Source organism: Myotis yumanensis, unplaced genomic scaffold (assembly GCF_028538775.1).
Source record: "Myotis yumanensis isolate MYYU_CA2020_CCGP unplaced genomic scaffold, mMyoYum1.0.hap1 SCAF_23, whole genome shotgun sequence".
Classification (NCBI taxonomy): domain Eukaryota; kingdom Metazoa; phylum Chordata; class Mammalia; order Chiroptera; family Vespertilionidae; genus Myotis; species Myotis yumanensis.
This window is the reverse complement of record NW_027223774.1, coordinates 2930332-2943859: the sequence shown is the minus strand read 5'-3', so window position 1 is coordinate 2943859 and position 13528 is coordinate 2930332. Positions and strand designations below refer to the sequence as shown.

At 62.3% G+C, this 13528-nt stretch overlaps 3 protein-coding genes across 3 annotated transcripts in view; 1 reads left to right on the top strand and 2 right to left on the bottom strand.

Annotated features, from left to right (window-relative positions):
• The window catches only part of NAT14 (N-acetyltransferase 14 (putative)), a 39587-nt gene that overhangs the window by 10867 nt on the left and 15192 nt on the right, over positions 1-13528 (top strand). The gene's annotated exons all lie outside the window — the stretch shown is intronic.
• On the bottom strand, positions 226-7972 carry ISOC2 (isochorismatase domain containing 2). Its single transcript, XM_070401571.1, has 6 exons — positions 7889-7972; positions 4455-4592; positions 3111-3320; positions 2689-2759; positions 2450-2567; positions 226-632 (listed from the first exon to the last, which is right to left on the bottom strand). Exons 1-6 carry the CDS (start codon positions 7946-7948, stop codon positions 552-554), a joined length of 678 nt encoding a protein of 225 aa, XP_070257672.1. The 5' UTR covers positions 7949-7972; the 3' UTR covers positions 226-551.
• On the bottom strand, positions 8962-12686 carry CUNH19orf85 (chromosome unknown C19orf85 homolog). Its single transcript, XM_070402496.1, is given in 4 exon segments — positions 8962-9090; positions 9713-9943; positions 9945-10011; positions 12514-12686. Coding segments are annotated over 4 exon segments (600 nt in total).

Here is a 13528-nt window from a genome sequence, read left to right as displayed (position 1 = left end):
GCTGGGCGTGCGCGCTGGCGGGGGGGCGGCTGGCGGCGCGCGGGCGACCCTGCCGGCACTTCTTTCCCGAGCAGATGTGATGGGGCCAGCCCTCGCCTTTTCCCGGCGCCCGCTGGCAGCTGAGAAGAGGCGCCTCCCCCTCTCCACCTGCTGGGGACCCCTCTCCCCGCCACCCGCAGCCCCCCGTCGCCCCCGGGGTACCCCCCAGATCCAAGAATGGTTCGGTCCACAGCCACATCGGTGTTTATTCCGCGAGCCCAGGTCCCACAGGGTCCGTGACACTCCTTCCCCCTCCCCTTCCCAACTCTTGAAGGGGCCCGGGGCCGAGCCCCGCCCCCAGCTCAGCCCAGCCAACGGCCATCAGCTGCCAGGGGCTCATTTGCATTTCCGGGAGCTGCCGCCCAATAGCAAGGCAGCACCCGCCTCCCCTCCCGAGGGGCGGCGCTCCCGGTGGACTGCACCACTCTAGGGACCCAAGGACGGGGGAAAGCGCTTCCCCCGAGGCCGGGTGACAGGCAGGAGGGAGGTCTCCCCTCGGGGCCGAGTGGGGTTCAGCGGAGGAGGAGGTTCTGGCCTTGGAAGAGGCCGAGCAGCCCGCTGTCCGGGGCGGGCTCCTTGATGATCTTCTGGATCTGCAGAGGAAGGAGGGCGTCAGGGAGTACCCAGGGCCCCCATTTGCGGGGCAGACCGAGGGGCGCTGCTCCCTCTGCTCCTTATCGTCTTGGCAGCAAATGGCCACGCTAACCGCTCCCCCTTCTCAGGACATTTCCCGGGGCCTCCCCCTCATCGCCCACCCGAGTTAGCTGCGATCACCGGCCATTCGCCTGCTTTGCTGGCCTGGGCTGCTAAGAGTGATGGGCTTGACCCCAGCTGGTGTTGCTCAATGGATAGAGCACCAAGCAGCGGACGGAAGGGTCCTGGGTTCGAGTCCAGTCAAGGGCACATACCTCAGTTACAGGCTCTATCCCCAGAGCATGTGCAGGAGGCAACCAATCACTGTGTCTCTCTCACATCGATATTTCTCTCTGTCTCTGCCCCTCCCTTCTGTTCTCTCTAAAAATCAATGGACAAATATCCTTTGCTTGGGATTAACAGAAAGTGTGATGGGCTTTGTCCTGGGGCGTGTCTATACTTTCTTCTTCCTAAGTCATCTCAACTCTCCCGACTCCCAACTCCAACCCGCGCCTTGCCCCCCCACTTCAGGCTCATTTATCCACCTGCCTCTTGGATGCTGGCTGCCACCTGACCTCTCTAACTCTCGGTTCAGCCCTTCCCCTTCGGTAGGTACCAGCCTGGAGACGCTCTCTGGTGCCTTCTCCCAAAGCCCCACCTTGCACCCACCAGTGAGCCCCAATGGCCTGCAGAAAGCAAACAAAAATACGCAGAGCCCGCATCCTCACTGTCTCCACATTGGTGTCCCTGGGTCCTGACACCCCCCAACTGCGGCTCCCCTGCCCAAGCCCCCGTGGCTGCCCCTCGCTAAAATCCCAAGGCCTCGAGGACACGGCCTGGCTCCCCCCGGCCTCCCCCCCTCCACACTCCTCAGCACTTAGGGCCTGATACAGTCCCTGGAATGAGGCAAGTCCAGTCTCCCCCCACCCCCCCGCCAGGCCTGTGCCCCAGCTGGTCCCTCGGCCAGGAGTACTTTCTGGATGACTGGCTGCCCCTCCCCCTGCAGATCTCCACTTCAAGGGCCCCCCCACCTCCACCCCCCCAAGGGCCACTCTGCTGCTTACTATCTTGTTTCTCACACTCTCTGCACTTCCCTTCCCAGCTCCAGGCCACAGTGTGTAACGGGATACTGCCTGGCTTTTGCTGTTGCCCCAGGACTGGCACACAGTAGGTGCTCAATAAAGGCTCAGCAGAACAAAGAGGAGAGGAAAGGGCAGAGCTCAGAGGGCCAAGAATGTCAAATCTGGGCATGTCCTGTGCTTCTGCAGGCCAAGGGTGGGCACAGTGGGAGCCACCTGGTCAGGCCTGCGAGCCGGGGAAGCCACGGGGGGGGGGGGGGGGGGTGGGCGCGGGGGCTGGACCTGCGAGCCAGTGACCGGAGGAGGGGAGCAGAGGAGGGTCCCGGGGCCCCACCTCCAGGGCCCCTGCTGGACTGTTCTTTCCTGTGTCTGCCTGGCGCCCTCCAGGCCTCAGTCACCTCCCAGGGTTCCTAGACCACCCTGCGCAAGCCCCTCGCTGCCTTCTCCCTCCCTCCCTCTCTCTCTCCCTCCTCCCCCGCCCTCCATCTCTCCCCAGTCCTCACTGCCCACCAGCAGCAGCTTCTCTTATTGATTTATGGTTGACGGGGTGTCTCCCCACGAGAACTGAGCCCCTCTGGAGGCGGCAGCCTTCTGTGTTCCAGGATGTGTATGTTCCCGGATGTATTCCGAAAAGACGTGGTGGGCGCCGAGGAGACATTTGCCAGGTGCATGGAAGGTGGGGGACTGGGAGCCAGTACCTCCTTGAACTGGGGGTGCGCGGCGTCACCCACCAACTGCAGAATGAGGCCTTCGCTGGTGGAGAGGAAGGCGCCGCTCTGTCGCATCCGGGCAAGTGCCACCAGGCGGTCCACCTGGCTGCAGGGGAAGAGGGGGTGTCAGCCCTGCAGCCTGACCCCCGGGCCCCTGGCAAACGGGGCTCTTCCTGGAAGCCCCGTCCACACCCCACGTGCAACCACCCCTCGGGGGACCCCCTCACCTGCGGGAGGAGCAGGCGTCCACCACCACGTGGACCTGCAGCCCCCGATCCAGGAGGTCCAGGGTTGTGTTCTGGGGGCAGAGAGGGGTCAGGGCCAACCCCAGCCAGGAACAGGGGTCCCGGGTGGGGGACTGGGAAACTGGGATGCTGTGATGGAATGAGGGAGCCAGAGCAGGGCAGAAATCCCCCCTGACCCCCCCCCCCCCCCCCCCCACGCCGTGACAATGGGGTCCTAGAGCAGCATGGGCGCCCCAGGGAGGAGGAGTCCTGAGTGAGGATCACGTCTCAGCTCAGGAGAGGTCAGGGGTCAGGAAAGGTGTCAGGTGGGAGCATGGAGGGTTCAGGGCAGGGACAGGCTGTCCCTTTGAGGATGGGGAGGTTTCAGATGAGAGGGGTTCCTGGGGGTCGGCTGGGGGTCTCACCAGGATGCAGGCCTGAGTCTCGATGCCGCAGAGCAGCACAGAGCGCAGCTGCGGCCGCGCGTCCAGCTCCTGCCGCGCCACGGGCACCATGCTGAAGCAGGTCTTGGGCAGGGGCTGCAGGCCCGCCGCCCCCAGCTCGGGCACCGTGGGGCCCAGGCCCTGCGGGTACTGCTCCGTCAGCACAGTTGGCATCTCCAGCAGTCGGGCCACCTGTGCCGGGAGAGGGGACAAAGGCCTGAGCCTGAGGGAGGAGGGGGCTGGATCCCCTGGTCTGAGGGAGGAGGGGGCTCGATCCCAAGTCTGAGGGAGGAGGGGGCTGGAGCCCCAGTCTGAGGGAGGAGGGGGCTGAAGCCCTGGTCTGAGGGAGGAGGGGGCTGAAGCCCTGGTCTGAGGGAGGAGGGTGCTGGATCCCCTGGACTGAGGGAGGAGAGGGCTGGAGCCTGGTCTGAGGGAGGAGGGGCCTGGATCCCCTGGACTGAGGGAGGAGAGGGCTAGAGCCTGGTCTGAGGGAGGAGGGGCCTGGATCCCCTGGACTGAGGGAGGAGAGGGCTGGAGCCTGGTCTGAGGGAGGAGGGGCCTGGATCCCCTGTTCTGAGGGAGGAGGGGGCTCGATCCCCAGGTCTGAGGGAGGAGGGAGCTGGATCTCCTGGTCTGAGGGAGGAGAGGACTTGATCTCCTGGTCTGATGGAGGAGAGGGCTGGATCCCCTGGTCTGAGGGAGGAGGGGGCTGGACCCTGGTCTGAGGGAGGACAGGGCTGGAGCCTGGTCTGAGGGAGGAGGGGGCTGGAGCCCAGGTCTGAGGGAGGAGGGGGCTGAAGCCCTGGTCTGAGGGAGGAGGGGGCTGAAGCCCTGGTCTGAGGGAGGAGGGTGCTGGATCCCCTGGACTGAGGGAGGAGAGGGCTGGAGCCTGGTCTGAGGGAGGAGGGGCCTGGATCCCCTGGACTGAGGGAGGAGAGGGCTAGAGCCTGGTCTGAGGGAGGAGGGGCCTGGATCCCCTGGACTGAGGGAGGAGAGGGCTGGAGCCTGGTCTGAGGGAGGAGGGGCCTGGATCCCCTGTTCTGAGGGAGGAGGGGGCTTGATCCCCAGGTCTGAGGGAGGAGGGAGCTGGATCTCCTGGTCTGAGGGAGGAGAGGACTTGATCTCCTGGTCTGATGGAGGAGAGGGCTGGATCCCCTGGTCTGAGGGAGGAGGGGGCTGGACCCTGGTCTGAGGGAGGACAGGGCTGGAGCCTGGTCTGAGGGAGGAGGGGGCTGGAGCCCAGGTCTGAGGGAGGAGGGGGCTGGATCCCCTGGTCTGAGGGAGGAGAGGGCTGGATGCCAGGTCTGAGGGAGGAGGGACCAGTACCTTGAGCATGCGGGCGGCCACAGAGACGATCTGGGGGAAGTAGGCAACATGGCGGAACTTCTCCTGCATGTCACACAGGAAGAGGATGGACGACCCAGGGAGGACCCGGCCCAGGCTGGGCTTTGCAGCCGCCATGTCCTGAGGAAGGGCAGCGGGGGCAGCGGCTGGGGTCAGGCGGGGGGTGGGGGGGGTTTCTTTGCCCGCCCAGGGTCCCTGCGCCCCTAGACCTTGAACTGAATCCCGCTCTCCACCCGCAGTTCGCACCTGCTGCTCCCAGGTCTGGAACAAGCTTTTTTTTGTTTAAAATATTTTTACTGATTTCAGAGAGGAAGGGAGAGGGAGAGAGAGGGAGACAGAAGCATCAATGATGAGAGAGAACATGGATCGGCTGCCTCCTGTACACCCCACACGGGGGATCAAGCCCGCAACTTGGGCATGTGCCCTGACCGGGAATCGAATCGTGACCTCCTGGGTCATTGGTCGACCCTCAACCACTGAGCCAGGCCGATTGGGCCACTTGTTTTTGTTTTTTAAATATATTTTATTGATTTTTTACAGAGAGGAAGGGAGAGGGATAGAGAGTCAGAAACATCGATGAGAGAGAAACATCGATCAGCTGCCTCCTGCACACTCCCCACTGGGGATGTGCCCGCAACCAAGGTACATGCCCTTGACCAGAATCGAACCTGGGACCCTTGAGTCCGAAGGCCGACGCTCTATCCACTGAGCCAAACTGGTTAGGGCTGGGCCACTTGTCTTTTTAACCTGTGTGTCCTCTTCAGCCAGGAGGTCACGTTCCCACTCCTGGGAAGTCTCCTCAGACCCTGTCCATCCCCGAGATCCCAGACTCGCTCCCGCGGAGCCCTGGGCAGCCTCCTGCCCTCTGGGCGGGTGTGAGGGTGTCTGCCACCCCCATTACCAACTGTGCCACCAGACCTCAGGCTCCAAGGGTGACCCTCACCCGTCCCAGCGCCCACTGCCGGGAGCACAGGGGGCGGGATGTGATTCTGAGGGAGAAGAGCCGGGCTCTCCTGGGCTGCCCCCTCCCTCCTGGTGGGCAGAGGGGCGCTGCTCTGGGAGCCTTCTGGGCGGCTCCCCACCCATGGTGCCCTCGGAAATTCAGCTCCCCGAGGTGTGAACAGCCAGCAGAACTCCTCCCGGGTCTTAGAAAGCAAGGCCGGTGTGGCTCAGCGGGTGAGGGTCAACCTACGAACCAGGAGGTCCCGGTTCGATTCCCAATCAGGGCACATGAGTGGGCTGGGGGCTCGCTCCCCAGAGGGCAGGAGGCAGCAGATTCACGATTCTCTCACATCGTTGATGTCTCTCTCCCTCTCCCTTCCTCTCTAAAATCCATAAAAATATATTTTACTAAAACAAGCAGTAAAGGGTGCAAATGGCAAACCTGATGCCATGTGCGTTTCATCCCGGGAAAACACAGTGGGATGGAGACGCCCTCCAAAACCAAACCACAGCAAGTTCACGAACGGCACAGTCACTGCCGTGCCCGGTGCTGGGGTGCCCGGGGAACCTGGCCTGTCCTGGGGGGTCGGGAAGGGGCTCCGAGGGAGGGAACAGAGAAAGGGAACAATCTTTCTGAAAAGACAAAGCTGACCCTGGGACCCCCCCTCCCCCAGTCTCAGGGCCTCCCCAACAATGGGGACCACCGCAGCTCCCTCCACTCGGAGTGGCTCTAACCGTCGGAGATGAGGGTACGGTTATGTAAGCTATGGCACATCCACACTGTGGGGTTCTGAGCAGCCAGGACAGATGACAAGGAAGCTCTTTAAGTAACAAGAGGAAAGGTGTTCAAAGATGGTAACGGGGTGGGGAGGGGCAGAACATCCTGTACACCGATGCTCCCATTTGTGTCCCCAAAAAAGAAGGGGAAACGTATGTGTCCCGCTGCTATCTATAGCTGCTCCCGGCAGGCAGGAGGCAGCAGGGACAGGGGGATGGGGAGGGGACAGGTCACCGAGGGACAGTGTGGACCTGATTCTCGCTGCGCTGAGCTGTCCCTTTTGAGTGCTGGACAGTGTGTAACAGGTTGTGTAGCCAGGAAAGAATAAATTGGCGCAGGAAGAGACCCACATAGAGTGAGAACTCGGCCAAACCTGCCCGTGGCGTTAAAGTTACGATGATGCTCGGAGTGGGCGGTGGCCGAGGGGTACGGGGGTGGGGGGGCCACCCAGGGGGTCGGGGTGGGGGGTGCTGGACTTGTAAATCTGCGTGAAGTTGCTTCAGCTGTGTATCTGTGACTTGGCCACTGTCGTGCATATGTGGTGTACTTCCATTTAAAGTCTTTAGACCAGTGGTTCTCAACCTTCCTCATGCCGCGACCCTTTAATACAGTTCCTCATGTTGTGGGAACCCCCAACCATAAAATTATTTTCGTTGCTACTTCATCAGTGTAGTTTTGCTGCTGTTATGAATTGTCATGTAAATATCTGATATGCAGGATGTATTTGCATTGTTACAAATTGAACATAATGAAAGCATAGTGATTAATCACAAAAACAATATGTAAGTATATATGTGTTTTCCGATGGTCTTAGGCGACCCCTGTGAAAGGGTCTTTCGACCCCCAAAGGGGTCGCGACCCACAGGTTGAGAACCGCTGCTTTAGACAGAATGTAAAATAAAATGGGGGGGAGGGAAATAAAGTAAAATAAAATAAAATGGGGAGGCCCCGCTGGCTGCTGGGGGGCTGGACTGGAGGCTGAGGCCCGGGAGGAAACTGGGGCTGGGGCCCCCAGGCCAAGGGTGAGGGGAGAAGTCACCCGGTTTCTGGGGGCCCACGGCTGGCAGGGCTTGTGGATTAAACTGGGGACCTGGACAGGGAGACCGGTTTGGGGGAGAAGATGAAAAATTGGGGGAGGGTGTGTGTGTGTGTGTGAATGTGGGGAGATCGGAGCTGGAGGCAGATCTGGGGGTGCCCTAGGGGTGCCGTGGGGGAGGGATGGGACGGTCCAGAACGGAACTCTGCGCGGAAGAGGAGGGGCGGCCCGAGGAGGGGCAGCAACTTAGGGGGGCAGGTGGGGGGCTGCTTAGATCCCCGCGAGGCCTCGGGGGGCCCCCGCCCCGCAGGCGAACTTCCGGGCTGGGTGACTTGGGGCAAGTGTCACGCTCTGTCTGCACCTCCGTTACCTCCGCGGGGAAAGGGGGTCCACCCACCCACTCGGCGGGGACGATGGGAAGAGTGTCCCGGGACGCGGAGGGCGGGGCGGCCCGCGGAGGGTCCGAGAGCCCGGCCAGCCCGCGGGGCAGGAGGCCTCCCCGACCGCGCTCCCTGGGCAGGGGGCGTCCGGGCTCAGCTCCGGTTCCCACCTGCGAGGAGGCGGGAAGGGCGGTCTCCCGCGGGCCGGGCGGGCCCTTCCCGGAGGCGCTGGGTTCGAGCCCGGCCCGCCGCCCTCCGCAGGTGGGTCCGGGTCACTCACCTTCCAGGGCCCGGACTTGCGCCACCAGGGCCTCCCCCCGGCGCCCAGCCCGCTCACCATTTGGCAGGGTCGTGTCACGTGGCCCATGGCGTCCCGCCCCCTCTGGCCCAGCCGCCCAATCGGCGCTCTCCGAGCTCTGCCCGCGCCCCCGCGCCTGGCCAATCCGCAGGCGCCGCTGGTTTTCAGTCCTGAAAGCGTGATTGGCCCACGCCGAGGGGCGGGGAGCCAGGACCTGGCCAATGGGAGGCTAGATAGGGCGTGAGTGGCGGGCGCGGGGCGGAGCAGCGCGCGGAGGGCGGAGAAGGCGGACTCCAGCTGGGAGGTGGGTGGCGGCGGCCGCAGCTGAGTACAGACCGGACCCCCACCCCCCCACCCCCCGAGGCTGGGAGAGGAGTGGGGGGGCCCTGCCCAGGGGAGAGAGGGCCTGGGGTTCCAACCCCGGAATTCTTGTCCGGACAGAAACTTACAGCGACCCAAGCACTTTCCAGGAAAAGGGTAAAGACGCGATGAAGCCAGGAGCTGAAGATCCTCCCCACCCCTGGCCGGTGGTTCAGTGGTTAGAGCGTCGGTCCCAGCACTGAAGGGTCCTGGGTTCGATTTTGGTCACATGCCCGGGTTGTGGGCTCCATCCCCAGTAGGGGGCGTGCAGGAGGCAGCCAATCAGTGATTTTCTCTCATCATTGATTGATATATATATGTATCTCCTTCTCCCTTCCTCTCTGACATTAATTAAAAAATATATATTTTAGCCATGACCGGTTTGGCTCAGTGGATAGAGCGTCGGCCTGCGGACTGAAGGGTCCCAGGTTCGATTCCGGTCAGGGGCATGTACCTTGGTTGCCGGCACATCCCCAGTAGTGGTTGTGCAGGAGGCGGCTGATGGATGTTTCTCTCTCATCCATATTTCTAACTCTCTGTCCACTTCTCTTCCTCTCTGTAAAAAATCAATAAAAAATATATTTAAAAATATATATATATTTTTTTAAGTATGCATTTTTCATTTTTTGTCAGTCCCCTGACCTGCCTCCCCCGAAACGTGAACGCCACAAACGCAGAGTCCTCGCTTATTTTATTCACTGCTGAATCCCCAGCACATAGTAGGTGCTCAATGCATCTCTGCGAATAAATGAGATGAGCCCAGACATCAGGCAGAGATGAGCCAGGGCGACGAGGGGCTGCAGTGAGGACTCGCGGAGCTGGGGCTGGGTAGAAGGAAGGGAGAAGGTGGAGGGGAGAGAGAGCAGGAGGGGGCCTGCCTGGGAGAGGCAGAGGTGAGGCCCAGGCCTCAGGTGGGGGTCTGGGCTTGGGCCATTTTCCCAGAAGTTGCCAGGAGAGGAGTGGGAGGGGGCTCCTGGCAGTGGGTGGGGGCTGGAGAACTGTCATGGGGGTGCCTCTGGCTGGTCCGGGGCCTGCGCTGGGCTGTGACTGTGCGTCATGGGAAGCAGGCCCCCCAGCCCTCGGGGACCCTCTGAGAATGGTGAGCACAAGGCGTCACCTCCCACCTGCCCACCCAGGCGGTCTCGGGAGCCAGGAGCCCGGCCCCTGCCCCCAGGCCAGGCAGGGGCAGGGGGGTCGCAGGGAGGCAGGGGCAGGGGGGTCGCAGGGAGGCAGGGGAAGGGGGTCACAGGGAGGCAGGGGCAGGGGGTCGCAGAGAGGCAGGGGCAGGGGCGGGGGGTCGCAGGGAGGCAGGGACAGGGGGTCACAGGGATGCAGGGGCAGGGGCAGGGGGTAGCAGGCAGGCAGGGGCAGGGGGTCACAGGGAGGCAGGGGCAGGGGGTCGCAGGGAGGCAGGGGCAGGGGCAGGGGGTCGCAGGGAGGCAGGGCCTGCCTGGGCTCTGGCTGGCCCTGTGCGTGGTGGGAAAGGTCGGCGGGCACGGAGGGCGGCTCCGGGGAGAGGGCAATGCTCCGGATGAGGTCCAGGCTGGAGGCCTCCAGCGCGGCCAGGCTCGGGCGGGGGCCTGCCCAGGGCGCCTCGGTGGGGGCCACCGCGCGGGCCACGCCCAGGAAGGGGGATGGAGGCGGCGGGGGCGGGCTCCGGGGCGCCGGTCTGCGGGGGCGGCGCCTCCTGGGACAGGATGGACAGGGCCAGGCGCTGGGTGGCAGCCTCAATCCTGGCAAACTGCCTGCGGAGAGAGGGGCATTGGCTGGGCGAGCGCCGCGGAGGGAGCCCAGGAGCGGGGGTCCCTGCTCGCCCCCCTCCTTCTCCTCCCGGTGCTGCCTCCCTTCCCTGGGTCCCTTCTCTGGGTCGGGCAGTTCCAGATGTGGGAGCCCCTGGGGAGGGGAACTCTGGGCAGCGTGTCTCCTCCAGCACCAGCGCCTGCGCGCTTTGCACATTTAGATGTGCGGTGACCAGGTTCCAACAGGTAAAAGCAAACAATGGCACCCAGGCCGGTGGTCCAGTGGTTAGAGCATCAGCAAGGGCACGGACCTTGGTGTCAGGCTCAACCCTTGGCCCCGATCGGGATGCGCGCCGGAGGCAACCAATCAATGCGCCTGGAGAGCGGCTACAGCAGTGGTTCTCAACCTTGGCTGCACATTAGAATCACCTGGGAATCTTTTTTTTTAAATATATTTTATTGATTTTTTACAGAGAGGAAGGGAGAGGGATAGAGAGTTAGAAACATCGATCAGCTGCCTCCTGCACACTCCCTACTGGGGATGTGCCCGAAACCCAGGTACATGCCCTTGACTGGAATCGAACCAAGGGCCCGGGACCCTTGAGTCCGCAGGCCGACGCTCTATCCACTGAGCCAAACCGGTTAGGGCACCTGGGAATCTTTTTAAAATCCTGATTTCTGGGCCGCATCCTCCGGAAATTCTGTTTCTCTGTTACTAATGCTGTGGCCTTATCCCATAACAAAGAAACAGAATTTCCGGAGGATGCGGCCCAGAAATTAGGATTTTAAAAAGATTCCCAGGGGATTCTAATGTGCAGCCAAGGTTGAGAACCGCTGGGCTACAGGGTTTGGACAGGTTCAAGCCTCGGACTGATGAGAAGGCACAGTCCTCTCATGGCCACGTGCAAGTCCCAGCTTGGAGGGCAGGGCCCTCCCAGCACAGTGATAGCCAACAGCTGTAGTTGTGAGCGTGAACCTATGGTCCGAACACGTGGCCCCACGTGCCTGAGTGATGTGGGCTCGATAGAGTTCAGGTGCATGTAGTGGAGTGGGATGGAAACCCACGAGGACGTTGTAAACATCTTGACCACGCCCTTACTTTGCCTCGTGGCATCTGCTATAAAATGAAGACACGGCTTGTAGTCCCTGGCCCTAGCTCTCCATCAGAGAGGACAGCGTCCCACACAGACCCAGCCTTCTTCTCTTGTCTGTCTTTTCTAATCCTTCACCGCCCCCTCTCAGGCTCACCCTTGGTGGTGCTGGCGCCGCACAAATGCGTCTCTCCCCCTCCCTTCCTCTCTCTCTAGAAACCGATGGGGAAAATATCCTCACTCCTCCAGCGATTTTTTTCTAAAAGAAAGTTAAAAAAAAGTTTTGCCCTAACCGGTTTGGCTCAGTGGATAGAGCGTCTGCCTGGGGACTGAAGGGTCCCAGGTTCGATTCCGGTCAAGGGCATGTACCTTGGTTGCGGGCACATCCCCTCTGGGAGGCGTGCAGGAGGCAGCTGGTCGATGCTTCTCTCTCATCGATGTTTCTAACTCTCTGTCCCTCTCCCTTCCTCTCTGTAAGAAATCAATATAGTATTTTTTTTTTTTAAAGTCATTTCAGCCAGGCGGGCGTGGCTCGGTGGTTGAGCCTCAACCTATGAACCAGGAGGTCACGGTTGGATCCCATGTCAGGGCACATGCCTGGGTTGCAGGCCTGGTCCCCAGCGTGGGGTGTGCAGAAGGCAGCCGGTCCATGATTCTCTCTCATCATGGATATTTTTATCTTTCTCTCCCTTCCTCTCTGAAATCAATAAACAATATATTTTTAAAAAATAAAAATGGAACCCAAATGCACAAAACTTAAAACGGGCCGTTTCAGAGCGCACAGTCCAATGGCATCTCACGCCTCTGCGATGCTGTGCCCCCGCCACCTCTAATGAGTCCCGGAGGAACTAATCGCCCAGAAAGGAAGCCCCGTCCCCACCAGCAAGCGCTGCGCCGCCTCCCGGCCCTGCCAGCGCCCATCTGCTTCCCGCGGCTGTGGGTCCGCCTGCTCTTGTTTGCAAGGTTCGTCCACATGGGAGCCCCGCGCCCATCATCTACCCGCTGCTCCCGCTCTGGACACGATGAGCCCAGGAAGGCAGGGCGTGTGCTCTGCTGTGTTCCTTGCTGGGTCTCTGGGGCTGGGGACACAGTTGGTGCTCAATAAATGCATGAGCCCGGCCGGCGTGGCTCAGTGATGGAGCGTGGACCTATGAACCCGGAGGTCAGGGTTCCATTCCCGGTCCGGGCACAGGCCCGGGTTGTAGGCTCGATCCCCAGGAGGGGGTGTGCAGGAGGCGGCCAATCCATGAGTCTCTCTCATCATTGATGTTTCTGTCTCTCTCTCCCTCTCCCTTCCTCTCTGAAATCAATACAAATATAAATAAATTCATGAGCGTTGATTGCACCCAGGCCCAGGGGCCACTTCTCTCCCCAGACTCAGGGCCCCGGCCCTCCCTCCATCCCCCGGCCCCCTCACCTGCAGATCTGATTGTGCAGAAACCGCCTGTGGTTGGGCCTCCTTTTGGGGGGCCGGGGACGCCGGGGGTGCAAGGCGCGCAGCATGTGGGCGGCCGCCCCGCTCACAAAGGCACACAGCTCCCGGGGGCTGGGCTCCGAAACTCCAGGGGCTGTAGGGGCCCCGGGGTGCATGGCCTGGGTGATCTGGGGGTGACTGTCCACTGTGTCCCCCTGGATCAGAAAGCACCCCCAAACCTGTGAGGAGAGGGGGGCAGCCAGGGCTTGGGCTCGGGCTGCGAAGGAGGACTGGCAGGGGTGGCCCTGGGAGGGGCCGTGGACCCTGGACAGGAGCGGGGAGTGGGGGGACCCAGGCAATAAGGACAGGGCGTCCCTCCTGTGCCCTCCTGGTCCCTGTGTCCTGGGAGCTGGACCGGAGGTTTGAGGGGCAGCAGGTGGGGGGCTGATATAGGAAGGCCGGGGCTGAGGTGGGAGGGGGCGTCCTGTGCGCCCCCATGGGCCCAATTAGCACATAGCTGGCCCTGGGATATGGCAGGTGGCGTGGGTGGGCGCAGAGCGAGGCGCCTGGAGATGCCAATTAAGGTGACAAAGGGCTCGCTTGGCGGGAGGCAAGGCCAGGAGCTGAGTCAACCGCAGCGGTTAGCGTTGAGGACCCTTAATTGGAGGAGGGGGGGTGGGAGGCTGGGGTGCAGGCGGGAAGGGGGGTGGGAGGCTGGGGTGCAGGCTGTGAGGGAGAGGGTAGGAAGCTGGGGTGCAGGCTGGGAGGGGGGTGGGAGGCTGGGGTGCAGGCTGGGAGGGAGAGGGTGGGAGGCTGGGGTGCAGGCTGGGAGGGGGGTGGGAGGCTGGGGTGCAGGCTGGGAGGGAGGTGGGAAGCTGGGGTGCAGGCTGTGAGAGGGTGGGAGGCTGGGGTGCAGGCTGGGAGGGGGTGGGAGGCTGGGGTGCAGGCTGTGAGAGGGTGGGAGGCTGGGGTGCAGGCTGGGAGGGGGTGGGAGGCTGGGGTGCAGGCTGAGAGGGAG

Excerpts from the sequence above, each read along its gene's own strand:
- ISOC2 (XM_070401571.1), bottom strand. The coding sequence starts at position 7,948 with ATGGTGAGCGGGCTGGGCGCCGGGGGGAGGCCCTGGTGGCGCAAGTCC. Across the intron at positions 3,321-4,454 it reads TGGCCGCCCGCATGCTCAAG|GTGGCCCGACTGCTGGAGAT; the intron begins GTACTGGTCCCT and ends CTCCCGGCACAG. Across the intron at positions 2,568-2,688 it reads GACGCCTGCTCCTCCCGCAG|CCAGGTGGACCGCCTGGTGG; the intron begins GTGAGGGGGTCC and ends CTTCCCCTGCAG.